Raw genomic sequence first — 26,364 nt, 5'->3', positions numbered from 1 at the left:
TGTATGTAAATTTCTAACCCACTGGAATTGTGAGACAGTGAATTATAAGTGAAATAATCTGTCTTTAAAAAATTGTTGGAAAAATTACTTGTGTCATGCACAAAGTAGATGACCTAACCGACTTGCCAAAACTATAGTTTGTTAACAAGAAATGTGTGGAGTGGTTGTAAAACGAGTTTTAATGACTCCAACCTGAGTGTATGTAAACTTCTGACTTCAACTGTATGTAAGTAACAAATAGAGCACAATTCCCAATTCTACCAGACAGACATGTTTGGTGTAGAACAGATGTTTGTCCGGCCATTCAGTAAAGTTATGAGCATACCCCATCTTTATTAACCCTTTGATAATGTAGATGACCTTACGTGGGCAGTCCTTCACACAAGTGGCCCCGAACGTGTACTTGGCGTTAGGGTTGGAAGCCAACTGGTGGGTGTTGGGATTGTAGAGCATGGTAGGGGGGCAGGCATCCTTACATATGCCATCATCCTGGAAGTCTCTACAAGCCTTTGAATACAAGAATGAAAGACTACGATCACAATGAGTGTGCAATATCGCCAACGATATCGGGAGCAGCCCAGGAGTGGGTCTGCCTGTTGTCTTTTTAAATGTGTTTCCTATCTGATTATAACTTTTGTAAGTTCTGAATTCATTGAAGTCAGAAGAGTCTCTCACCAGACACTCTGTAGGCCTAGGGCCGGTGCAGCCTGCAGCACAGTGTTCGTTACAGCAGTCACTGGGTTTAGGACCCCTACACCTTCCAGAGCACTGCTCTGCACACGTCAGCTTGGTAACTGAGGAGAGATGGGAGTTGGAAAGAGAGGACCAGTCAGCAAAACACACCCATCACCGAGTGCAAGGGTCTGTGTGAGAAAACGAGCAACCAACAAAATACTTTCAACATGAACAAAAGTTTCTACCAATATCATGAAAGAGAAATAGCACGTGATGTTTTTGTATCACTACTAATTTCGGGGAGAGAAGAATGGCTCCTTACAGGTTTGACAGTTCTCCAGTCCTGAGGTCCAGCATGATCCATTGTAGCATCCCGGGTCACACTTGTCACCTGTCAGGTGAGGAAAAACCCTGCTTAACATCTGAATGATGTCATTCATAGAATACTGGTGTTACACATGGTTAAACCTGGCCATGCAAGTTTGGTTGTAAATCACAAACCCGAAAGCTGTGTCATATGGAATAATCATAATAGTTGTGCTGGTTAATCAAATGAAAAACAACGACGCCAAAATGATTCCACTGAATACAAAGCAGAGAAGGATCCATTACTATACTAAGTGTTAATGAATCTAGCATACTTACAGTAACGGCCATAGCTCTCCAGTTTGAAGTGCATACTATGGTTTATGGCCTTATTTACCATGTCCCACCACTGGATGGTTTCCACATTACACAGCAAAGGATTGTGGGCAATTTTCACACCTCCCTTGAGAATCTCTGTGCAAAATAGAAGGACACATAGATATGTTGTCTGGCCTGTGTAATGGAACCAATGGCATAGACCCAAAAATTCTAACTCCCAAGTTAAATCAAGCGCACCACAAATACTTCAAAGTACTTTAAATAACATTACATAATGTATTTGACCCACTCAGGTGTGGACAGAATCCAGGATACAGTCACTGAAATGGACCTCCCAGTCACCGACTAACCTGTCAGCCCACTCAGCTTCAGCTCCCTCAGGCCCCGGGTGTAGTTGAGGGTCACAGAGGAGTGATTCTTCTCGTAATTGGATGTTACAGTCAGGGCATACTTGTCAAGGAAGAGGGAGTGTCCTCGGATAAGACGCAGGTTCTCAAGAGGGATGCTGGCTGCCTTATTGAGGGCGATCAGAACGTATCCTCCAACCTCCTGAATGGACTGGAGGGAGAACATAGAAATGGATAGAAGTGCGGAACGTGCCAGAGTTTGGTCTGGTGGTCATGCAACCTACTCTTGACTACGTTAACCTTGCAATACAATCATTGTTCAGTTGGTGGTAGTGAAGTCATAGAAAAGCTTTATTCTGACTATTACACTCACATTGACGTTGAGTCATTTAGCAGACTCCTATCCAGAGTTACTTACAGCCAGTACATTCAACTTGGAGCTAGAAGCCACGGCAAGAAAAGTAATGAAATGGCTGCAGCACTATTTTCTCTCAGGTCATTTTAGATCAGAGAGAGGGCGAGGAACTATATGACATAGGAAAGGTGGATAGGTAGGAAGCAACTGCAAACAATGTATAGGAATCGAACCCTCCATCTCCTCACCTTGAGGAAGGAGAGGTCGTGGTAGTCCTGGATGTAGGTGAGCTCTAGGTTCTCCAGGACCACGGTACAGTTGCTGTACATCTTCACAAGGTTGTTGTAGTGGTCATCTACAGTCGCCAGCAGCGTCAGCCTGTTGCTGATCCCCTGACAAACTGGAACCAGAAGACAGAGAGGAAAAGTGTCACTATGGAATAGAGGTCGACCGATTATGATTTTTCAACGCTGATACAAGTACCGATTATTGGAGGACCAAAAAAGGCCGATACCGATTATGACTATTGTTTTTGTTTGTTGTTGTTGTAAAAATGACAATTACAACAATCCTGAATGAACACTTATTTTAACTTAATATAATACATCAATAAAATCAATTTAGCCTCAAATAAATAATGAAACATGTTAAATTTGGTTTCAATAATGCAAAAACAAAGTGTTGGAGAAGAAAGTAAAAGTACAATATGTGCCATGTAAGAAAGCTAACATTTAAGTTTCTTGCTCAGAACATGAGAACATATGAAAGCTGGTGGTTCCTTTTAACATGAGTCTTCAATATTCCCAGGTAAGAAGTTTTAGGTTGTAGGTATTGTAGGAATTATAGGACTATTTCTCTCTATACCATTTGTATTTCAGTAACCTTTGACTATTGGATGTTCTTATAGGCACTTTAGTATTGCCAGTGTAAGAGTATAGCTTCCGTCCCTCTCCTCGCTCCTCCCTGGGCTCGAACCAGGAACACAACGACAACAGCCACCCTTGAAGCAGCGTTACCTATGCAGAGCAAGGGGAACAACTACTCCAAGTCTCAGAGCGAGTGACGTTTGAAACGCTATTAGCGCGCACCCCGCTGACTAGCTAGCCATTTCACATCGGTTATACGAGCCTAATCTCGGGAGTTGATAGGCTTGAAGTCATAAACAGCGCAATGCTTGATGCACAATGAAGAGCTGCTGGCAAAACGCTTGAAAGTTCTGTTTGAATGAATGCTTACGAGCCTGCTGCTGCCTACCGCCGCTCAGTCAGACTGCTCTATCAAATCATAGACTTAGTTATAACATAATAACACACAGAAATACGAGCCTTAGGTCATTAATATGGTCGAATCCGGAAACTATCATCTCGAAAACAAGACGTTTATTCTTTCAGTGAGATACGGAACCGTTTCGTATTTTATCTAAGGGGTGGGATCCATTAGTCTAAATATTCCTGTTACATTGCACAACCTTCAATGTTATGTCATAATTACGTAATATTCTGGCAAATTAGGCAGCCCAAACTGTTGCATATACACTGACTCTGCGTGCAATGAACGCAAGAGAAGTGACACAATTTCACCTTGTTAATATTGCCTGCTAACCTGGATTTCTTTTAGCTAAATATGCAGGTTTAAAAATATATACTTCTGTGTATTGATTTTAAGAAAGGCATTGTTGTTTATGGTTAGGTACACATTGGCGCAACGATACGCACCGCATCAATTATATGCAACGCAGGACACGCTAGATAAACTAGTGATATCATCCCACCATGTGCTAACTTAATTGTTTTTATAAGATAAGTTTAATGCTACAGTGGGGAGAACAAGTATTTGATACACTGACGATTTTGCAGGTTTTCCTACAAAGCATGTAGAGGTTTGTAATTTTTATCATAGGTGCACTTCAACTGTGAGAGACAGAATCTAAAACAAAAATCCAGAAAATGACATTGTATGATTTTTAAGTAATTAATTTGCATTTTATTGCATGACATAAGTATTTGATCACCTACCAACCAGTAAGAATTCCGGCTCTCACAGACCTGTTCGTTTTCCTTTAAGAAGCCCTCCTGTTCTCCACTCATTACCTGTATTAACTGCACCTGTTTGAACTCGTTACCTGTATAAAAGATACCTGTCCACACACTCAATCAAACAGACTCCAACCTCTCCACACTGGCCAAGACCAGAGAGCTGTGTAAGGACATCAGGGATAAAATTGTAGACCTGCACAAGGCTGGGATGGGCTACAGGACAATAGGCAAGCAGCGAGGTGAGAAGGCAACAACTGTTGGCGCAATTATTAGAAAATGGAAGAAGTTCAAGATGACGGTCAATCACCCTCAGTCTGGAGCTCCATGCAAGATCTCACCTCATGGGGCATCAATGATCATGAGGAAGGTAAGGGATCAGCCCAGAACTACACGGCAGGACCTGTTCAATGACCTGAAGAGAGCTGGGACCACAGTCTCAAAGAAAACCATTAGTAACACACTACGCCGTCATGGATTAAAATCCTGCAGCGCACGCAAGGTCCCCCTGCTCAAGCCAGCGCATGTCCAGGCCCGTCTGAAGTTTGCCAATGACCATCTGGATGATCCAGAGGAGGAATGGGAGGTCATGTGGTCTGATGAGACAAAAATAGAGCTTTTTGGTCTAAACTCCACTCGCCGTGTTTGGAGGAAGAAGAAGGATTAGTACAACCCCAAGAACACCATCCCAACCGTGAAGCATGGAGATGGAAACATCATTCTTTGGGGATGCTTTTCTGCAAAGGGGACAGGACGACTGCACCGTATTGAGGGGAGGATAGATGGGGCCATGTATCGCGAGATCTTGGCCAACAACCTCCTTCCCTCAGTAAGAGCATTGAAGATGGGTCGTGACTGGATCTTCCAGCTTGACAATGAACCGAAACACACAGCCAGGGCAACTAAGGAGTGGCTCCGTAAGAAGCATCTCAAGGTCCTGGAGTGGCCTAGCCAGTCTCCAGACCTGAACCCAATAGAAAATCTTTGGAGAGAGCTGAAAGTCCGTATTTCCCAGCGACAGCCCCGAAACCTGAAGGATCTGGAGAAGGTCTGTATGGAGGAGTGGGTCAAAATCCCTGCTGCAGTGTGTGCAAACCTGGTCAAGAACTACAGGAAACGAATGATCTCTGTAATTGCAAACAAAGGTTTCTGTACCAAATATTAAGTTCTGCTTTTCTGATGTATCAAATACTTATGTCATGCAATAAAATGCAAATTAATTACTTAAAAATCATACAATGTGATTTTCTGGATTTTGTTTTAGATTCCGTCTCTCACAGTTGAAGTGTACCTATGATAAAAAATTACAGACCTCTACATGCTTTGTAAAATCGGCAGTTTATCAAATACTTATTCTCCCCACTGTAGCTAGCAACTTACCTTGGCTTACTGCATTCGCGTAACAGGCAGTCTCCTTGTGGAGTGCAATGAGAGGCAGGTGGTTAGAGCGTTGGACTAGTTAACTGTAAGGTTGCAAGATTGAATCCCCCGAGCTGACAAGGTGAAAATCTGCCATTCTACCCCTGAACAAGGCAGTTAACCCACCGTTCCTAGGCCGTCATTGAAAATAAGAATGTGTTCTTAACGGTCTTGCCTAGTTAAATAAAGATTAAATAAAGGTGTAAAAAAATACATTTTAAAAAATAGGCCAAATCGGATTTCCGATTGTTATGAAAACTTGAGATCGTCCCTAATTAATAGTCCATTCTGATGAATCGGTCGACCTCTACTATGGAAGTTTAGTTGCTAATTGTATACATCAAACTTTGGCTTTCATGTTAACTGTAGGAGTCATTTACATAATGATTCCAACAGAGTTCCACTTTTGGATGAGAGACATCATTTAGTGGAAACTACATTTCCAAACAAAGTTCTACTGAACATCACCATGAAACCTAACCTACTGTGGGCACAGTACCACTTAGTGGTATTGAGGTGCACGTAATGGTGACATAATGACGGTCAGTCCTGACATAAAGTGATATGCCATTACAGAGAGTCTCCACAACAGGTTGGACAGGTTCTGAGGAGATGAGAGGTTGATCTTTAACGTCTACACTGCTGCAGACTACACGCCAACTAAGGAGGGATTTTCACCACTCCATCATCTGGAAGGAGAGTAAGAAAGCTTTCACACATCCACGTTGCTGCCCTCTGAAACTCTAACATCATTGTGTCTCAACTGGTATAAGTCGCTCAGATTTTTTGGGGGACACCTATAGCTAGTTAGTTAACACATGCTTATTTGAAAGTACCTGTTCTTCCAAGGAGAACCGTTAAAGGCTGTATTTCTGGGAGGAATCGTGGATGGTGTGGAGAGTTGCGCGCCGCCTGTGCTAGGGTATCGAGCTGAGCGCGCACACTCACAGTTTTAGAGGCAGATGCTGTAGTCAGTGGGAGGTGAGGGAGAAGATGGAAGCAGCTGGTAAGGGAATAGACAAAGTCCCTGTGTAATTTATCTTGGGACCAGACTACAGGGCTCACAGCATGAGCATGTAGCCAAACAAATCATTTAATAAGTCTGATATACTTGTGGTTCATATTAGTTTAGCTTAGCTTGTGGTTCATATTAGTTTAGCGAGAGCTTTTCAGAGAGTCATGCTGTGGTTAATAAGGTAGACAGGAAAGTAATTCTTCAAGAAACCGCTTTTAACTTAACAAGTTGCAAGCTCCTAGGTCTAGAACAATCATTATAACTTCATTATAAGCAAAATCATAGGCCATAATCACTTCTTGACTAAGTCAAAATATTAAGTGTGTAGGTATGGCTCCGTCACCCTAACTAAGCTCAGTACCCCTCCTCCCCCATTCCACTAAACAACTGCCATCATAATGCATGTGCATTGTAACGTGTAATAACATTTGACCCTTGGGTTGATTACACAGCCGTCGTATTTCATGTTCTGGCAGGATCACCTTTGTTATCCTAGATTGTATTGATAGGTGGCTTTTTATTTACATCAAAAATAGAAGATAAAACTCTAAATAGAATGTTCTAGATGGAACTTTACTCTAACTGTACTTTAATGCAACTGCAGTTCACATGCATATAGTATTAGTGTACATTGAGCTCCGTGTGTGTGCTTCTAAGCAGGCCTCACTCAGAGATGTCACGAAGGTAAACACAGCTGCACCCTCTCTCCCAGTTTTGTATCTGTTCCCCCACACTGCTTCAGTGTTCAGGTCAATGTCATTCTGGGGCAATCTGACATCTGGAAGCACATCCTCGCCCTTAGTTCCTAAGTGTGCTCGCCTGTGTACGCTTGCCTGTGTATGTGTGAACATAACTGCATATCTGTGTCCGATCTGCAGACTCTCCCTGCACTGCTGTAGCCTGCACTACTGTGGAGCTCCCCTACCTCTGGATACTCCACTCCCTGAAGGACTTGACCCTTAACCCTTTCTCCACACACTTCCTGTAATAGGATCAAGCTTGTTTCCTAAGTCTATCATCCTCTGCGGTCATCCGGCCTCATACCCCTCACTCAAACCTTGTCATCCTCTCTTCCCACTCTTCTTCCTCCTCCCACAGACACATTCCCAAAGGACAAGAGGGGGATGAGGGCCGGAGGGGTGGGTCGTACTCCTCCTGGAGCTCAATCACTTTTACATGTGGCTCTACTCTGGAGAGAATGATGGGGGTGGACAGATGTTGGTGGTGTTAGTTTATAATAGAATGAAAAGAATGAAAAGAAAGTGAATTAAATTATCTCAGACGCTCCACAAATAATTTAACTTTATATTTTTTTATTTTGGGGTCGGGGGGTTCTAGTTACTGCCCAGTGTTTCCAGATTTCTGTTCATAGTACTGTATTGTTTAAAGGGGCAATCAGTAGTTGTTACATCCCTTTTTGGACGTATACATTTATTATACAGTGCATTTGGGGAAGGATTCAGACCCCTTTACTTTTCCCCCCTCATACAATACCCCATAATGACAAAGCAAAAACAGGTTTTTAGACATTTTATCAAAAAATAAATAAATAAAAGAAATATGACATTTTACATAAGTATTCAGACCCTTTACTCAGTACTTTGTTGAAACACCTTTGGCAGCGATTACAGTCTTGAGTCTTCTTGGGTATGACACTACAAGCTTGGCACACCTGTGATGGCTTTCGTCATAGGATGAGGAAGAGTAGTCGGACCAAAGCGCAGCGTGGTAAGTGTTCATGTTTGTTTATCGAACTGAACACTAAATCAAAATAACATGAATAAATGAAACTGAAACAGTCCCGTAAGGTGCAAACACTAATACAGAAAATAACCACCCACAAAACCCCTGTGGGAAAAAGCTACCTAAGTGTGGTTCCCAATCAGAGACAACGATAGAGAGCTGTCCCTGTTTGAGGACCCTACCCAAAGAAATACAAAACATAGAAAAAGGCCATAGAATGCCCACCCAAATCACACCCTGACCGAACCAAAATAGAGACATAAAAAGCTCTCTACGGTCAGGGCGTGACAACACCTGTATTTGCAGAAGTTTCTCCCATTATTCTCTGCAGATCCTCTCAAGCTCTGTCAGGTTGGATGGGGAGCGTTGCATCACAGGAAAGGTCTCTCCAGAGATATTCAAATCTAGGCTCTAGCTGGGCCACTCAAGGACAGTCAGAGACTTGTCCCGAAGCCACTCCATTATCTTGGCTGTGTGCTTAAGGTTGTTGTACTGTTGGAAGGTGAACCTTCGCCCCAGTCTGAGGTCCTGAGCACTCTGGAGCAGGTTATCATCAAGGATCTCTCTGCATGATGCTGCCACCACCATGCTTCCCTGTAGAGATAGTGCCAGGTTTCCTCCAGACGTGACGCTTGGTATTCAGGCCAAAGAGTTCAATCTTGGTTTCATCAAACCAGAGAATCTTGTTTCTCATGGTCTGAGAGTCCTTTAGGTGCCTTTTGGCAAACTCCAAGCTGACTGTCATGTGCCTTTTTTACTGAGGAGTGGCTTCCGTCTGGCCACTCTACCATAAAGGCCTGGAGTGCTGCAGAGAAGGTTGTCCTTCTGGAATGTTCTCCCATCTCCACAGAGGAACTCTGGAGCTCTGTCAGAGTGAATATCGGGTTCTTGGTCAACTCCCTGACCAAGTCCCTTCTCCTCCAATTACTCAGTTTGGCCTTGTGGCCAGCTGTAGCTGTAGGAAGAGTCTGGATGGTTCCAAACTCATTCCATTTAAGAATGATGGAGGCCACTGTGCTCTTGGGGACCTTCAATGCTGCAGAAATGTTTTGGTACCCTTCCCCAGATCTGTGCCTCAACACAATCCTTTCTCTGAGCTCTACAGACATTTCCTTTGACCTCATGGCTTGGTTTTTGCTCTGACATGCACTGTCAACTGTTATATAGACACATGTATGCCTTTCCAAATCATGTCCAATCAACTGAATTTACCACAGATGGACTCCAACCAAGTTGTAGAAACATATCAAGGATGATCAATGGAAACAGGATGCACCTGAGCTCAATTTTTTCGAGTCTCATAGCAAAGTGTCTGAATACTTATAAGGTAAGGTATAAGGTATTATTTCTTATAAATGTGCAAAATTTCGAAAAACCTTTTTGGCTTTGTCATTATGGGGTATTGTGTGTAGATCGAGGGACATTTTGATTTCATCAATTTTAGAATAAGGCTGCAATGTAATATCATGTGGGGAAAAAGGGTAAGGGGTCTGAATACTTTCCAAATGCACTGTATGCATCCATTGATTCTTGAAGAATATACAGTTTAAATGCCTCATGCGCTTCGTTCAACTGTCATTACCACATCAGAACCCAAAATAGAACTTGTTTAACTCCAATGTTTGTAAACAAACACTGTTTAGCATAAACAAAACATGGTTAAAACTATATGGCCAGTCCTTGTATCCATAGCGCTGCCTTTGAATTTGAGTTTGGTATCATTTCTCTAGGCCCATCCCCCTGCTTTACACTGAAACAGTGGTGGAGAGAATGCTTTGTTATTGTTGATAGCCACTGAGTAGAATTTTCATTTCAAACCCTTTTCTTTGTTTGTTTTTACATTCATGAATATTGACAAATATAAAAAATTATATTAAACATTTTTCAAATGGTTTTCTAATGATCAATTAGCCTTTTGAAATGATACACTTGGATTAGCTAACACAATTTGCCATTGGAACACAGGAGTGACGGTTGCTGTTGATGGGCCTTTGTTCGCCTATGTACATAAAAAATCTGCCGTTTCCAGCTACAATAGTCATTTACAACATTAACACAATGTCTACACTGTATTTTGATCAATTTGATGTTATTTTAATGGACCAAAAGAAAAATGTGCTTTTCTTTCAAAAACAAGAATTTCTGAGTGACCCCAAACTTGTGTGTGTGTGTGTGTGTGTGATACTACTCATATTACAGAGAAAGCGATAAAACTTCATATGACACCAATGCCTTCAGAAACACTATGGAGTCTTAAAGGAGGCCTGGGTAAGGCCAAAGTGTCAGAAATATACCAACTTTGATCAATTAATTCTCAATTATGCTTTTGGATACAAATGTCAAATATGTCAACACTCCTTCCTTCAAAGGACTATGCTACGGAAGACATTTTGTAAAGAGCCCTTAAATCATGCTCTTTTTTCTTCTTCTGAGGAATCACTCTATTGGATTAGAGCTCTATGTGCCTCCTGCTTTGTTTGTGAAAAAAAAAACAGGTTTCAGCTGATTGTTTAACTTGGAAATCCTCGACTACAAGGCCATGCCAGACTTCATAGGAAGAAGTTCCTGTGTGTGTTGTACTGGGTGGGGATATATGAGAGAGATTTTGCAATCTCACTCTTTTTTATCATTTCAAATGACATTTTTCTTTACACCTACTGTATGAGTACATTTAGCTGACATTGCAACTACTGATGATGCCAATTGTGTGTTTGCATTATATCCATTGTTTTCTGTAAGAGGCATTGAAAGGGATTTGTCTTAGCTTAAAATATAGAACTAAAGTTCCAGTCATAGTTTCCATGTCTAACGGTCCACAGATGACCTCTCTCCTCCCTCAGAGTTCTCCTCTGTCCACCCCTGTGTGCCTGCCTCTCCCCTCCCTCCTCACAGAAAAGTGTGGAATTCCCTGAGTCTATGCCATGTATCCTTTGGGCAGTGTTAGAAAGGGATGGAGGGAGGGGAGGAAGGGAGATGGAAGAGTGAGTGGACACTAGTTGTTGAGATAAGAGGAGCTTCACGGTCACAGAGGGTTTGTACAGTCTACGCAAAACGCACGCACACAAACACAAGTGCACACATGCACACACTCACACTTTCTCTATATTACAGAAACACACCTGGTCCCAGTCATTCATTCGCATAGGAAATGGGATGAACGGACTAACTGCGCCCTTCCCACTCACCTCCGCTGTCTCTTTAAACAGTCTCTCAGACTGCTGGCTGAACAAGGGAGAAGAAATAATGACAGGAAAGGGCCTTTTCGTTTCAATCAATGTTCTTGCTAAAAATGCCCGTTGTGCTGAATGCCCCTCAATCCTGCTGTCTTATAGGGTTCCACACAGGCATCCTATTTCCCAAGTAATAATAGCCTTTGAATGACTAAAACATCACCGATAATATTTTTTTTATATGAAAATGCTCAGAATTGAAGAAATTGTACCTTCTCTCATTTCTAACTATCAGAAAGCCTGAAAGAACAGCCTGATTGGACAGGGAGCTTGACTGGCAGCTCTTTGAAACACTCTTGTGGTCGTTGCCAGGTAACAAGGTAAACAATAGGCCATGTCATTGATGAGGAGATAAACAATGGGCCACATGTCATTCTGAGCCTAAATAGTATGCCTCAACACACTTTCTCTGCAAAATGTCAACAGTGCTGATCATGGACCGTTTGGATATCAGACAAACAACAGAAATACAAAATTGCATTTGTTTTGTAACTAACTGCAGAATACAGTTCACTAATACACTTCACAATAATTAGTAAAGCCTGAGTCACCTTAGAAGCTTAGACATAAGAGCATGTACATGAACACAGGATACAAAAGGTGTACTGGACAATGTATTGGTGCCTCTGCATTAGCATTATAGATGACAATATGTTCAGAACTGTATGTATTGATCAGACATTTATTTGATCATTTGCAGTAGGTCAGAATAGCTGAAATATTGATCTACATGAACAGATGAGAAATAATGGAGAGACATCATTTGACAGAAAGAAAAGAGCCATAGGCCTAATATAGGCATCCTAATATAGGCATCCTAATATAGGCATCCTAATATAGGCATCCTAATATAGGCATCCTAATATAGGCATCCGGTCACCCTACAGTGTGCAGGATCCATTGATTCGTACAATTTGTGACACTCATGTTCCGTCTGAATGCTAGAAAAAATATACATACAAAGTAACAAAATCTGATATCATATCACATAAAAGTGATTTACTTAGGCTTTAGGAAATGCAACCAACTACAGAGATTGATGGGGAGGAGAGGAGGATCCATGTACCACGCTTCAATCACGCAAGCTTCAGTCACCCACTTGGCTTCAGTCACCCACTTGGCTTCTGTCGCCCCCAAGATTGAGGCGGAAGACCAATCCAGTTATGGCCTCCTTGCCAGACCTCTCACACTGGACAGACAGGGGTCCTGGGATGGACAGCTCGCACAGCTTCCCCACCTCTGGCGCTGGATCAAGGGTGACCTCGTTAAAAAGAGATCCAGGAGCCCATCTACATAAAGTAATGTTCTTGAAAAGAGAAATGTTTGTTAAATGGGCAGTGAATTTAATTTCCTTTCATTTACTGTTATGATGCAAGCAATTTGTTGTAGTGTTGATGTGATTTTTTTTAAAGTACTCAATATGAAATATGCAATATTTGGTTGTGCACCTTTTCTTTCTTGTTTTGGATTTTGATTTTTTTGTGTGCCTGAAATGCTCAATTGATGCAGATTTTAAATGAATAACTGCGACTCTGCTAGGTCTGTCTTCCTAGGCTTCACAGCATATCCCCCCTTTACCTTGGGAAAGCTGATTATGTATCACAGCATTCCTGCTGTGGCGGTTGCCTGGGAAGCTGTGCAGACAGAGTAGTGGAAAGACAAAGGGAGATGGAAAATAATAATACCATCCTCCTCCTACTCATCATGACACAAGCTACATCCACTGTAAGACAACAACCCATACATTAGAATGGCAAAATATAATTTTCAAGGGTCAATTACAAAAACTATACACATTGCAACTCCTTTTGTGGACAACATTCCTTCGTACCAGCTGTGTGCTGGCTAGTTCTCAGACTCGATGTAGGGGGCTAAGGGCTGGTAGAACAACAACCATATAGTGACTATCAGGTGTGTTACAGAAAATATACCGTTCACAAGTCAAAGCAGCCACAGTTGAGTTACAGTGCGTTGCGAAAGTATTCGGCCCCCTTGAACTTTGCGACCTTTTGCCACATTTCAGGCTTCAAACATAAATATATAAAACTGTATTTTTCAACAACAAGTGGGACACAATCATGAAGTGGAACGACATTTATTGGATATTTCAAAATTGGGCGTGCAAAATTATTCAGCCCCCTTAAATTAATACTTTGTAGCGCCACCTTTTGCTGCGATTCCAGCTGTAAGTCGCTTGGGGTATGTCTCTGTCAGTTTTGCACATCGAGAGACTGAAATTTTTTCCCATTCCTCCTTGCAAAACAGCTCGAGCTCAGTGAGGTTGGATGGAGAGCATTTGTGAACAGCAGTTTTCAGTTCTTTCCACAGATTCTCGATTGAATTCAGGTCTGGTCTTTGACTTGGCCATTCTAACACCTGGATATGTTTATTTTTGAACCATTCCATTATAGATTTTGCTTTGTGTTTTGGATCATTGTCTTGTTGGAAGACAAATCACCGTCCCAGTCTCAGGTCTTTTGCAGACTCCATCAGGTTTTCTTCCAGAATGGTCCTGTATTTGGCTCCATCCATCTTCCCATCAATTTTAACCATCTTCCCTGTCCCTGCTGAAGAAAAGCAGGCCCAAACCATGATGCTGCCACCACCATGTTTGACATTGGGGATGGTGTGTTCAGGGTGATGCGCTGTGTTGCTTTTACGCCAAACATAACATTTTGCATTGTTGCCAAAAAGTTCAATTTTGGTTTCATCTGACCAGAGCACCTTCTTCCACATGTTTGGTGTGTCTCCCAGGTGGCTTGTGGCAAACTTTAAACAACACTTTTTATGGATATCTTTAAGAAATGGCTTTCTTCTTGCCACTCTTCCATAAAGGCCAGATTTGTGCAATATACGACTGATTGTTGTCCTATGGACAGAGTCTCCCACCTCAGCTGTAGATCTCTGCAGTTCATCCAGAGTGATCATGGGCCTCTTGGCTGCATCTCTGATCAGTCTTCTCCTTGTATGAGCTGAAAGTTTAGAGGGACGGCCAGGTCTTGGTAGATTTGCAATGGTCTGATACTCCTTCCATTTCAATATTATCGCTTGCACAGTGCTCCTTGGGATGTTTAAAGCTTGGGAAATATTTTTGTATCCAAATCCGGCTTTAAACTTCTTCACAACAGTATCTCGGACCTGCCTGGTGTGTTCCTTGTTCTTCATGATGCTCTCTGCGCTTTTAACGGACCTCTGAGACTATCACAGTGCAGGTGCATTTATACGGAGACTTGATTACACACAGGTGGATTGTATTTATCATCATTCGTCATTTAGGTCAACATTGGATCATTCAGAGACCCTCACTGAACTTCTGGAGAGAGTTTGCTGCACTGAAAGTAAAGGGGCTGAATAATTTTGCACGCCCAATTTTTCAGTTTTTGATTTGTTAAAAAAGTTTGAAATATCCAATAAATGTCGTTCCACTTTATGATTGTCTCCCACTTGTTGTTGATTCTTCACAAAAAAATACAGTTTTATATCTTTATGTTTGAAGCCTGAAATGTGGCAAAAGGTCGCAAAGTTCAAGGGGGGGCGAATACTTTCGCAAGGCACTGTATCTAACGTTAGCCCCACAATCCCTAAAAAATGTTGTCTACCATGTCAGACTCATCAAACTGATACATTAATTATGGTCAGCGCTTGCTAGATCCACTGTCAATTATGGTTGAGCATCCATCTTCAGGATTAGCTTCCTGGCAAGACCCATTGAATGTTCTCCCCAATTTGATAAAGCAACTTCACTCGAAATGTGCACTGCTCATGCGTGACATGATCGTAATTTCGATGCAGCCTGTCCACCCAAAATGAAAAGCAGCCACTGCTGTCAGATGTCTTCATTCATAGGAAAATAGTGTAGGGTTAATTTTACATTATGGCATGCAGTCACAAGACAGTGTGCTTTTGCCGGCGTTCTGGTAAGTAGCTTGCTTGCTAACTGTCACGCCACAGATGAAAGGTTACCAGTATCTTCGGTCGTATGTCCTGCTTGAGCTACTGTGGCTGGTTTAAGGTTTGTAAACAAAGCCAAAGCAAAGCATAGGTGCATGTGATGACAATGTTAAGGCGGTATATTTAAATGACTTACGATAATAAGACGTTACCATTGCTGTACTACATTTCTGGCTTTATTTTTTTTAAATATATTTTTAAAATTTGATTTATTTCACCTTTATTTAACCTGGTAGGCTAGTTGAGAACAAGTAACAACTGCAACCTGGCCAAGATAAAGCAAAGCAGTTCGACACATACAACAACGCAGTTACACATGGAATAAAAAAAAAAACATACAGTGAATAATACAGTATAAAAAGTATATATACAGTGTGTGCATATGAGGTAAGATAAGGGAGTTAAGGCGATAAATAGGCCATGGTGGCGAAGTAATTACTATATAGCAATTAAACACTGGAATGGTAAATGTGCAGAAGATGAATGTGCAAGTAGATATACTGGGGTGCAAAGGAGCAAGATAAATAAATAACAGTATGGGAATGAGGTAGTTGGATGGGCTATTTACGGATGGGCTATTTACAGATGGGCTAGGTACAGGTTCAGTGATCTGTGAGCTGCTCTGACAGCTGGTGCTTAAAGCCAGTTAGGGATATATGTGTCTCCAGCTACAGTGATTTCTGCAGTTCGTTCCAGTTACTGGCAGCAGAGAACTGGAAGGAAAGGCGGCCAAAGGAGGACTTGGCTTTAGGGGGGTGGATGCTGCTATGGTGACCAGTGAGCAGGGACAAGGCGGGGCTTGACCTAGCAGAGACTTGTAGATGACCTGGAGCCAGTAGGTTTGGCGACGAGTATGAAGCGAGGGCCAGCCAACGAGAGCGTACAGGTGGGTAGTATATGGGGCTTTGGTGACAAAACGGATGAGACTGTGATAGACTGCATCCAATTTGTTGAGTAGAGTGTTGGAGGCTATTTTGTAAATTACATACTGGTTACCTAACATCCCTGAAAAGTTGCATATCACGGGGGATATTTGATGCTAATGCTGCATTGTGAACCTGGATGACAGGTTATGGAGCAATTGCTGATGCAAATGGCCAGTGCCTTCAGAAAGTATTCACACCCCTTGACCTTTTCCACATTTTGTTGTGTTACAGCCTGAATATAAAAATGATTACATTTAGATTTGTTTGTCACTGACCTACACACAATACCTCTTAATGTCAGTCGAGCTTTCTTTTCAGACATTTTTACAAATGAATTAAAAATGAAAAGTATTCAACCCCTTTGTTATGGCAAGCCTAAATAAGTTCAGGAGTAAAAATGTGGTTAACAAGCCAAATAATCAGTTGCATGGAATCTGTGTGTTTTAATAGCGTTTAACATCATTTTTGAATGATTATCTCATCTCTGTACCCCACACATACAATTATCTCAAATCAAATGATTGTATTTGGCGCAGATGACAAATAAAGATTGATTTGATATCTGTATGGTCCTTCAGTCAATCAGTACATTTCAAACACAGTTTGAACCACAAAGACTAGGGAGGTTTTCCAATGCCTCGCAAAGAAGGGCACCTATTGGGTAAACATAACAAAGCAATACATTGAATATCCCTTTGAGCATGCTGAAGTTATTAATTAAACTTTGGCTGGTGTATCAATACACCCAGTCACTTCAAAGATAAGTACATCCTTCCCAACTCAGTTGCCAGAGAGGAAGGAACGCTCAGGGATTTCACCATGAGGCAAATAGTGGCTTTAAAACAGTTACAGACTTGAATGGCTGTGATAGGAGAAAACTGAGGATGGATCAACAACATTGTAAATACTCCACAATACTACTCTAATTGACAGAGTGAAAAGATGGAAAGCCTGTACAGAATACAAGTATACATCCTGTTTGCATTAAGGCACTAAAGTAATACTGCAAAAATGTGCCAAAGCAATTCACCTTTTGTCCTGAATACAAAGTGTACAAATCTCTTCATATTTTCAAGCATAGTGGTGGCTGCATCATGTCATGGGTATGCTTGTAATTGTTAAGAACTGGGGAGTTTTTCAGGATAAAAAAAAGAGCTAAGCACAGGCAAAATCCAAGAGGAAAACCTGGTTCAGTCTTCTTTCCACCAGACACTGGGAGATTAATTCACCTTTCACCAGGTCAATAACCTAAATCACAAGGCCAAATCTACACTGAAGTAGCTTACCAAGAAAACAGTGAATGTTCCTGAGTGGCCGAGTAACAGTTTTGACTTAAATCTACTTGAAAATCTAAGGCAAGACCTGATTATGATTGTCAGGCAATGATCAACAACCAATGTGACAGAGCTTGAATAATCTTTGAAAGAGTAATGTGCAAATGTTGCACAATCCAGGTGTGGAAAACTCTTAGAGACTTATCCAGAATGACTCACAGCTGTAACCACTGCCAAAGTATCCACTCAGGGTTGTGAATACTTACGTAAATGAGATATTTCTGTATTTCAAGAAATCATTTTTAGTAAATTTGGAAAAACGTCTAAAAACATGTTTCCACATTGTCATTATGGGCTATTGTGTGTAAAAGTGTAAAAGTGCCCACCACTTTTTTTTAAATACATTTTGAATTCAGCCTGTAACACAACAAAATGTGGAATAAGTCAGGGGTGTGAATGCTTTCTGAAGACACTGTAACTATATGTAGTATATGTGTAGGATCTTAATTTGAGACAGTTTGCTAGAGCAGGAAAATAATCATGCAGCAACAGGAAATGTGAATTATTATGCAAATTATAATTAATGGCCCTTTTTGTAGGGGTTAATACATTTTTTGTAAGGGAAATCAAGTCGGTGGAAATGACAAACTTCAGAAGCCTTTTTAAACCTCAAATATACACTACAAGTTTTACATTTCCTGCATTGCATGAAAGTTCTTCTGCAACAGGGTGATCAAATTAAGATCCTACATCTGTATGTATTAAAGTGAGCCTATTCCATTGGTGGTAGACACTTATTATGAGGAAAGCGCATGATAGCCATTAGCCACCCCTCATTAACTCAATAATAGAGTTAATGTGCATTCCATCTTTACAACATTCTTCTACTATAACAGGGTTTCCTGATCCTTGGGTATTACTGACTGTGACCGGTCAGCTGACACCAATTTAATCAGTTCCCAAGTGCTAATCTTACTGAAGTTTAATCGGTGGGTATTCTAAGCTGAAAAGGGCAGATAGCTTGTATGTGTCTGGCACAATAAAGTAAAGGGGTTACACTGTCAATCACAGCTTAAGTATTTGACAGACAAGTCTTTCTGATGCAGTGTGCACAGTGCAGGAAGGTTGTTGTAGGGATAAGTGTTTTAGCATAAACTAATCACATTGAGGCACTAATATACTGTAGATATGCTGTGGGCTGATAACTCTAACCGTATCCCCCTTGATTCTTGCTAATGAAAAGCGTGAAAATCTCAGCGGTAGGCAGGAGGCTGCATTTGGAGCAGCAGAAGCACATGGTTCAGATAATTGGCCAACATATTTATCCCCAGTGTTCCCCTCTCAAGGCCAGAGAACTTGGACTTTCTGTTGTTTACCCTTTTCCAAATGACCGGCGACCCTGTTCTCTGTGCTTTGCCGTTTAACCCTAAGCACTCTCTCTCTCGCTCTCTCCTTATCTTCTTTATCTGTATCACTCACTCAGCTCTTTTTACAGTCCCCCCCCCCACACACATCCAGTAAGTCATATTTCATCCTGTCATCCTTTTGACTCTACTCTCTCTCTCTCTCTCTCCCCCCTCTAGTCGACGCTTTTCTCTCATTAATGTGTCTACTGTGGGAACGTGGTATCATCAAGAATAGAGGGCGTTGCCAATTCTGAATCTCTTTCTAGAGTTTAACCGTCTGTAGAATTGTGGGGTTTTGCTCGACTAGCTTGGGTGCTAGTCTGTTTTGGCTTTAGCTAACTAGTCATTGTCTTGCCTTGGCATGCATGAACACACATGAACGTTGGTCATTTCCTGCAAGAGGAGGCAACTTGGCACTTGTTTGCACATCCCTCACCTCAAGTGTGGGTCATCATTCACAATCAATAAGTGTCAAATAACAAAGCATCAGCATTGGTGTCTCTGCTCTAAATCTCTACAGCCAGACCCTACGATGGATAACACACGTACATTAGCAACTTGGCATATCACTTTAGAATGCAGAACATCACTGTGTGCATTTGCGGGAGTCCGACATATGTCGGTCAAACAAACCTTTTTGGGTGGGAAATCGATAGGTTTGCTAGGGACGAATCAATGAGATTTACAGGAGATTATTAACATTGACGCCCACCACTTAGTGTCGCAAGTGCATTATCGATCGTGATGTAGAGCAGCCGTTCAAAAGTGTTTGTCCTGTCCTCCCACATCAAGCACGAGTCAAGTGACCCATCTATCACTTGTTATGTACACTATGTCTTGTTTAACAAACGCCTGGTATTTCGACATTAGGATGTGCTCTATGGCAGATAAAGGATGTTTGAGTTGGGATTCATTTATTGATCTGGAAATTACGCTAGACCTCACTGAAAACCAGACCCTAGTTAAAAGAGGTGAAATCCGTCAAAAATGAACACTGAACTGAGTCAGAGGCAGGTGACCCTGATGTTTCAACATGTCATGGCAATGAGGGTTAAAAAAACCCAAACAAGCCTTGTTTGTCAAAGCAGGGAGGAAGATTCAAATTGAGGAAAGAAAAATCAACATATTACCCACTTGGCACAGATGTCAATTCAACGTCTATTCCACATTGGTTCAACGACATTACGTGGAAATAACGTTGATTCAACCAGTGTGTGCCCAGTGGGTAGAGACATATTAGAGATGTAATATATAGTCATGTCACACATCCAGTAAGTCTCACAACTGGATTCACTCTGTCACATATTCATTGTCATATATTTCATCCTGCCATTCTTTTGACTATTTTGGATGAATTACCTGTCTTTTGTGAATTAGAAGGTGTGGTACACTACGTGATAACAATCTTAGATCCAGATGAATTCGAAGCATTGGGTCTAGGTGGAATCTTTCACCCCCAAAAAATGCCATCTGCAATCTGACACCTGAGCTGAAACAACAGGAGGAGTTGTCACTCTGAAAGAATAGGAGAAGGGCTTTTTTGCTTCTTATCTCAATAGGATCACGAAAATTCTTCTCCCCCAGGTAAATGTCTCGCATTCCATCACCATGACTGACTGGTCTGAAAACTTTACATATGAAAAGAACACCACATAGGAAGAATCAACCCAGTGACAGGAAGTTGTTTTTTCAGCCCCCAATCCGGAATTTCGCAACCCTTGGACTCGAGAATATCAGATAAGGTCTCCCTGTCTCTCACAGCGTATGTACCGAGAGACAATAATATTATTCACTGAGCAGTCCCCCTTTAGGTCCAAGAATGTTGCCAAGAAAGACAGAAATGTGTAACAGCAGTTTTATATTGAATTTGAGCAAATTACATTAAGGCTGCTTTAAATTAGAGAGTGCAGTTAACAAGGAGGAGTCACATATGTAGTATCTATAGAAACACTGAAGTGCCTCAGATTAAATAAAATAGCATAATGGTTTGTTTGTCAGTGTGTTTTCTAAGGGTTATTGGAGAGTAAACGTTGCGGTCATTGCTTAAAATTCACATGACTTATATTACATCTAAAAAAAGGGCCATATATTGAAAGTGTGTTGGCGTATATCTGAGTTAAACCTGTTTTGACACTGATAGAACTCAGACAACTTGAAGAGAACAACTGTCTAGCACCAGGTTTGAGATAGTATACTCGAAACTCAAGACAAGAGAGGATCTCTACTCCAGGGGTGGCCAACACTTCCTGGAGAGCTACTGGATAGGCAGGTTATTGATCCAGCCCTGCCCTAACATACCAGTGTCAGCTCTTTATCGAGACCTAAAGAGCAGCTGATTAGTAAAAGTCAGGAGTGTAGGGAAGGTCTGGAACAAAAGCCTGCACACCCAGCAGCTCTCCAGGAGGAGGGTTGACCACTCCTGTTCTACTTCAACACACCAATTGCTGTAGTTATTACTGGACATAAGGACAACATGAAAAAAAAGTGAATCTAATCCTGACCATGGTCTCTTGTAACAGTTTATTTACAGCTATTTATCCTGGGATTTGGTGGAATCCTTTCCAGCCAAAACTAATCTATCCTGGTCTGTCCCATAAATTACTTTTATGATTTGTTAAATGAAAATAAGGGGATTAAGCCCAGGGGGAAAACACATCTGTAAGTCTGCTCATGTAAAAATAGATACTTTTCACGCCCTGACCTTAGAGAGCTGTTTTATTTCTCTATTTGGTTAGGTCAGGGTGTGATGTGGGGTGGGCATTCTATCTTTATTTCTATGTTTTGGCCGGGTATGGTTCTCAATCAGGGACAGCTGTCTATCGTTGTCTCTGATTGGGAATCATACTTTGGTAGCCCCTTTTCCCTCCTTCAGGGTGGGTAGTTAACTTTGTTTGTGGTATTTTGCCCTGTAAGCTTCACGGTTGTTTTCTCCTTTGTGGTTTTGTTGGCGTCATTTTTATAATAAAAGGAAAATGTACGCTCACCACGCTGCACCTTCGTCCACTTCTTTCAATGGCTGTGACAATACTAGAGATTTAGTCATTTCCATGTAAAAGGACCCATGAGCACTAACATGTGAAGTTCACAGGATCATGTAAAAATGGTTGTCAAATGAAAGTGTCAATATATATATTTTTTAATTAAGGCATATTTATATTTTCAACCATTTCCCATCACAAAAATTAGGAATAAGCAAAGGCTTTGATTTCTGGTCAAACATATGGAAAATTATTTTTTAAAAGGTATTAGAAACACATCAAAAAACAATACTGTTGAAAAATCCCTGCCAACTAATTCCATCATGTACTTTTTGATATTTTTTCTGCCTTCTGTAAGTTTTTCAGAAACATTGCATTCTGCCTTGAAATTCCTTTACCTAATGAGGGACGATAATGAATGTTCACAGATGTAACAAGTAAAGGTAGACCTATCAATTAGTTACACTCAACTGTACTATACTGTTCTCTACTGTACTGTATTGTAAAGGCAATGTGTCATGCCATAGCTGACACCATTGTTTCTGCAGACATCATTGAATCTTAATTCAGAGCAGATATTTAACATTGTTTTCGGAAAACATGGGCACATAAAATACAGATTTCTTTTTTTTACTCAACTTTCCATCTTCACATTTCTTCCAGTAAATGTGTTTTTGTAAAACAAAATGTGTAAATTGTTAAAAGTAGTCCTTGTGTATAGAGTAGTGTGGTTTGCTAAACTTTGAAATCAATGGTTTTTGTTTGGCATACTTTTTAAGTGAGATTCCATTACCTTGGAATTGCCAAAGTGTTTGCACCAACCAACAAGTTTGCACTTGTTTTTGTTAAGTTGGGAATAAAACACACAGAAAAAAGCTAAATCATAAAACTCTTAATTTAAACTTGACCTTGCATTAAACCGTCTTTCACCCTTGTTTTATCTTTATGTTCATTAAAAAAAAGTATTCCCTCATATACTTGCCAAAAATTTGCTTGCCAGAATTTTTCGAGCTAAATGAGTTCATTGCAATTCAACCAACAGAGCAGCCGTGATTTGTGAGATATGATGTTATTGGACTAACACCAATAAGTGTTACAGAGTAGACACAAGTGACCTCCCCCTGGGTGATATAATTGGATATTCAGGCCTAAAATCAATGGAGCATTATTTACTCTCCACACACTCAATAACAGATGATGCCTAAATGGCTAACAAGTGCTGTATTGACATTGTTCTTGAATCATATGTGGCATCACGTGTCAAATGTTAAAGTGTTCAAATTGATTTCTAATTCATTTCTAGCAAATACTGATTTATGGTTAATTCTCAAAAGGTTCGATTTCGCCTAGTGAAAACGGTATTGTGAAAACAGCAATGAGAAAGCAGCCCTCCTTGGTTGGAGAGGACATATCATTTGGGGAATAGACAATTTATGCTTGAGAGGCCAGCATTTTGACAGACTCTGGAGCCAAATGCCAAGGCTGGACAGTGTCCTTGTCGTACCATAGACATAGCTGATTAGAACTAATGCCGTAGACACAGCCACGGAGCTATTTAGGCTGATTAGTAAAATATATGCTAAACAACACTAAATCAACAAAATCCAAGTCATGATAGAAAAGAAACAAATCTCAAAGTTATTTGTTTACCAGCTTGGATGCTGCTCACTTTAGTGTCATATAAGGCCATATATCAGGAACTTCTTGTTGTAACACCTGATGGAAGGTGGTTTAAGGTTCCACAAGTCAAACGGACACTGTGTTCTTTAGACAGGGGTCTAAAGAACATATAACAGATTGAAAAACTAAAAAGGTAGTAAAGGCATGGTCTGGTCATCCAAGCAACTGAACACGTTTCCAAAATCAGAATAATTGTGATATCAAAACAAAACATTCAAAATATTCAATCACTTCCAAGAAACGGGGAGGTGTTTGACATTTGACCAACTTCTTTTCAATGTACATTGATACTTCCTTTTAACATTTGAAACAGAGGTGTTCCAGGTAGGGTTAGAGTGCACAGGTTGATGGGTAAAACACTCTCACAAATGGAGCCAAAAGAAATTCCGCCCAGAACTTGACTCCACATGTTTCGAGAAAGAAATTTTTTTCCATTTCTCAAATAGATTGCTTCCGTTAAAAATGTGTGTTACCTTTGTGTTGTTCTCTTTGCTTCTTAATATGCAATGGCAGCACAAACCAAGAGTTTACCGTTTCGACATTGCAATTCAAATTGAGATACTGCATAAACCAGACACAAAGAAAGGACATACAGACAGAATATGTACCTGGTAGTCTATGGTGCTTCTACTATAAAATCCTTCAGTCATGTGTGTGACCTATACCTATCTGGTTTGCTGTTGTAGTTCTTCCCCACTACACCAAGTGAGACCTTTTAGTGAGCATTCATTTAGCAGACACTCTTAATGGGTAAAGGCCAGATGAGCCTTGTGCGGCTGGCTGGTTTGACTGTTTTTACAACACATGCAGTCTGTTAGAGGCCACAGGCAGGGTATCACTAGGTAAACTCACAGGGTTCACAGTGGCAAATGCTTTAGTTGTCCTCTGTCAACAGATTCTCAAAGAGGAAAACGTGCCAGAGGCTAAAACACAGGGCTGGTCATTAGACTGATGCCACAAATTGAGTTTGAAGGACTTATCATGCACACCTAACCTTTATTTTTTAAATATTTTTTTAACCTTTATTTAACTAGGCAAGTCGGTTAAGAACTAATTCTTATTTTCAATGACTGCCTAGGATGGGTTAACTGCCTTGTTCTGGGGCAGAACAACAGATTTGTACCTTGGCAGCTCAGGGATTCAAACTTGCAACCTTTCGGTTACTAGTCCAATGCTCTAACCACTAGGCTACCCTGCTACCCTAACCAGTCCTATAAGTGCCTTGTGGAGTGAAGGTCAGTGCTACTTTTCAGGACAACAAATCTGTTTTATTTCCCTCTTTTGCTTTTCTCTGCATTGAAAAAGGACACCATTCACTGAGAGTATCATCTCAATGCTAAGGCTATCTGGCAAGGTCTATTAATATCCATGAACAATAATAACAATACCTTGGCATCTCTTCAGCTAAGTATGTCAAACCAGGAATAACATGCTTCCAGAAAATGGGAGCCGAAAAAGCTTTCTCCTCAAATGCATTGAAATAATATGTAACAGCTGCACAACAAAACAAAACCCATGATGGACCCTTGACACAATAAAATGACCCTGAAATGCAGACGGCTGCAATCGAGAACCTGGCAAGAGCTTTAGAGAACAATAGCTTCCATTGAATCAAAACAGCAGCGAACATCACTGAACCACTATCATATGAGAAGGTCATTACATTCACCAATTTCAGATGGGTCCTCCAATCAAATTAGCTATTTACTTGCATGAAATAATTGTGTTCATCGTATCAAGAACCTTGTTACATTGTTATTAACACTCAGTTATTTAATTCTTTAAGACATTGAGGATCACAATTATACTGATAAACCAATGATACTTGTTATTTGCAGTGCTAATTCCATATGTATTTTTAGAAGTCTGTGTTATTGTGGAAACAGAGGGAACATGTCTAAGAAGTCAATGATGACAAATGAATTCAATTCAAAAAATGTACTGAAGAGGAACACTAATTGCCATAGACACAAACCAGGATAATTGGGGTGTGAGCCTTAAGCAAGGGTCCTTCCAGGAGCTACTGTTTGTTCAAGCTGTTGTGTGAGGCCAGTCAAATAAAAGGAACAGTCAGCTATTCTTACTCAAAGATGAACAATAACTAAATTATTGTCTCTTATGATGACGTCTGTAAATTACAGAAACAAAATATAAGAAAATCATGTCAGCATTGTATAGTTCAATTTACATCCATTTTAGTAGGCTACCCAAAAAGGAAAAATCATTCTTCATCATAAATTATAAAAAATGTCAGACTTTATAGTGGCTCACTGTAGAAGGTAGTGAATGAAAAAAGGGAATAGACAATTGGTGGTTACACCAATTCCATTTCACCTACATCTAATATGACTGAATTCATCTGGCAAGCAGAACATGTTCTTTCCTCTAAATCACAGTTTATAAAGGAAACGACTGCTAAATATGTCTAATATTATAATGTTTTAACCAGAGACACTGTCTATCTCTCTGACTGCACTTAAAAATCAAGAAATATAGAGCAGAATAAAATATATACCAGAATTGTCCATCCATTTTGGTTAGAATGGAAATGTGTACCTGGCTTTTGCCCAACAACCCCAGACAAATGCCTAACCAGATCAGACACTTCCACAATCTGCTAACAATCTGGTGTGTTTTCAAACTAGCGGGAGTCCCAGACAGCTAGCACTCTGGCCAGATCAGAGGGT

General features: G+C 40.7%; 1 protein-coding gene across 1 annotated transcript in view; it reads right to left on the bottom strand.

The window, feature by feature from the left end:
* The window catches only part of LOC118370654 (melanoma receptor tyrosine-protein kinase-like), a 49,992-nt gene that overhangs the window by 22,551 nt on the left and 1,077 nt on the right, over positions 1 to 26,364 (bottom strand). The window contains exons 2-7 of the mRNA XM_035755722.2: positions 2,271 to 2,422; positions 1,671 to 1,878; positions 1,321 to 1,455; positions 998 to 1,066; positions 676 to 794; positions 366 to 507 (exon numbers count right to left, since the gene is read on the bottom strand). Coding sequence (XP_035611615.1) covers positions 366 to 507; positions 676 to 794; positions 998 to 1,066; positions 1,321 to 1,455; positions 1,671 to 1,878; positions 2,271 to 2,422 — 825 coding nt within the window. The remainder of the gene's footprint in view (positions 1 to 365; positions 508 to 675; positions 795 to 997; positions 1,067 to 1,320; positions 1,456 to 1,670; positions 1,879 to 2,270; positions 2,423 to 26,364) is intronic.

The sequence above is a fragment of the Oncorhynchus keta genome, chromosome 4 (assembly GCF_023373465.1).
Source record: "Oncorhynchus keta strain PuntledgeMale-10-30-2019 chromosome 4, Oket_V2, whole genome shotgun sequence".
NCBI classification, from domain to species: Eukaryota; Metazoa; Chordata; class Actinopteri; order Salmoniformes; family Salmonidae; genus Oncorhynchus; species Oncorhynchus keta.
Note: the sequence above shows the minus strand (reverse complement) of the source record. Positions and strands in the feature narration are given on the sequence as shown.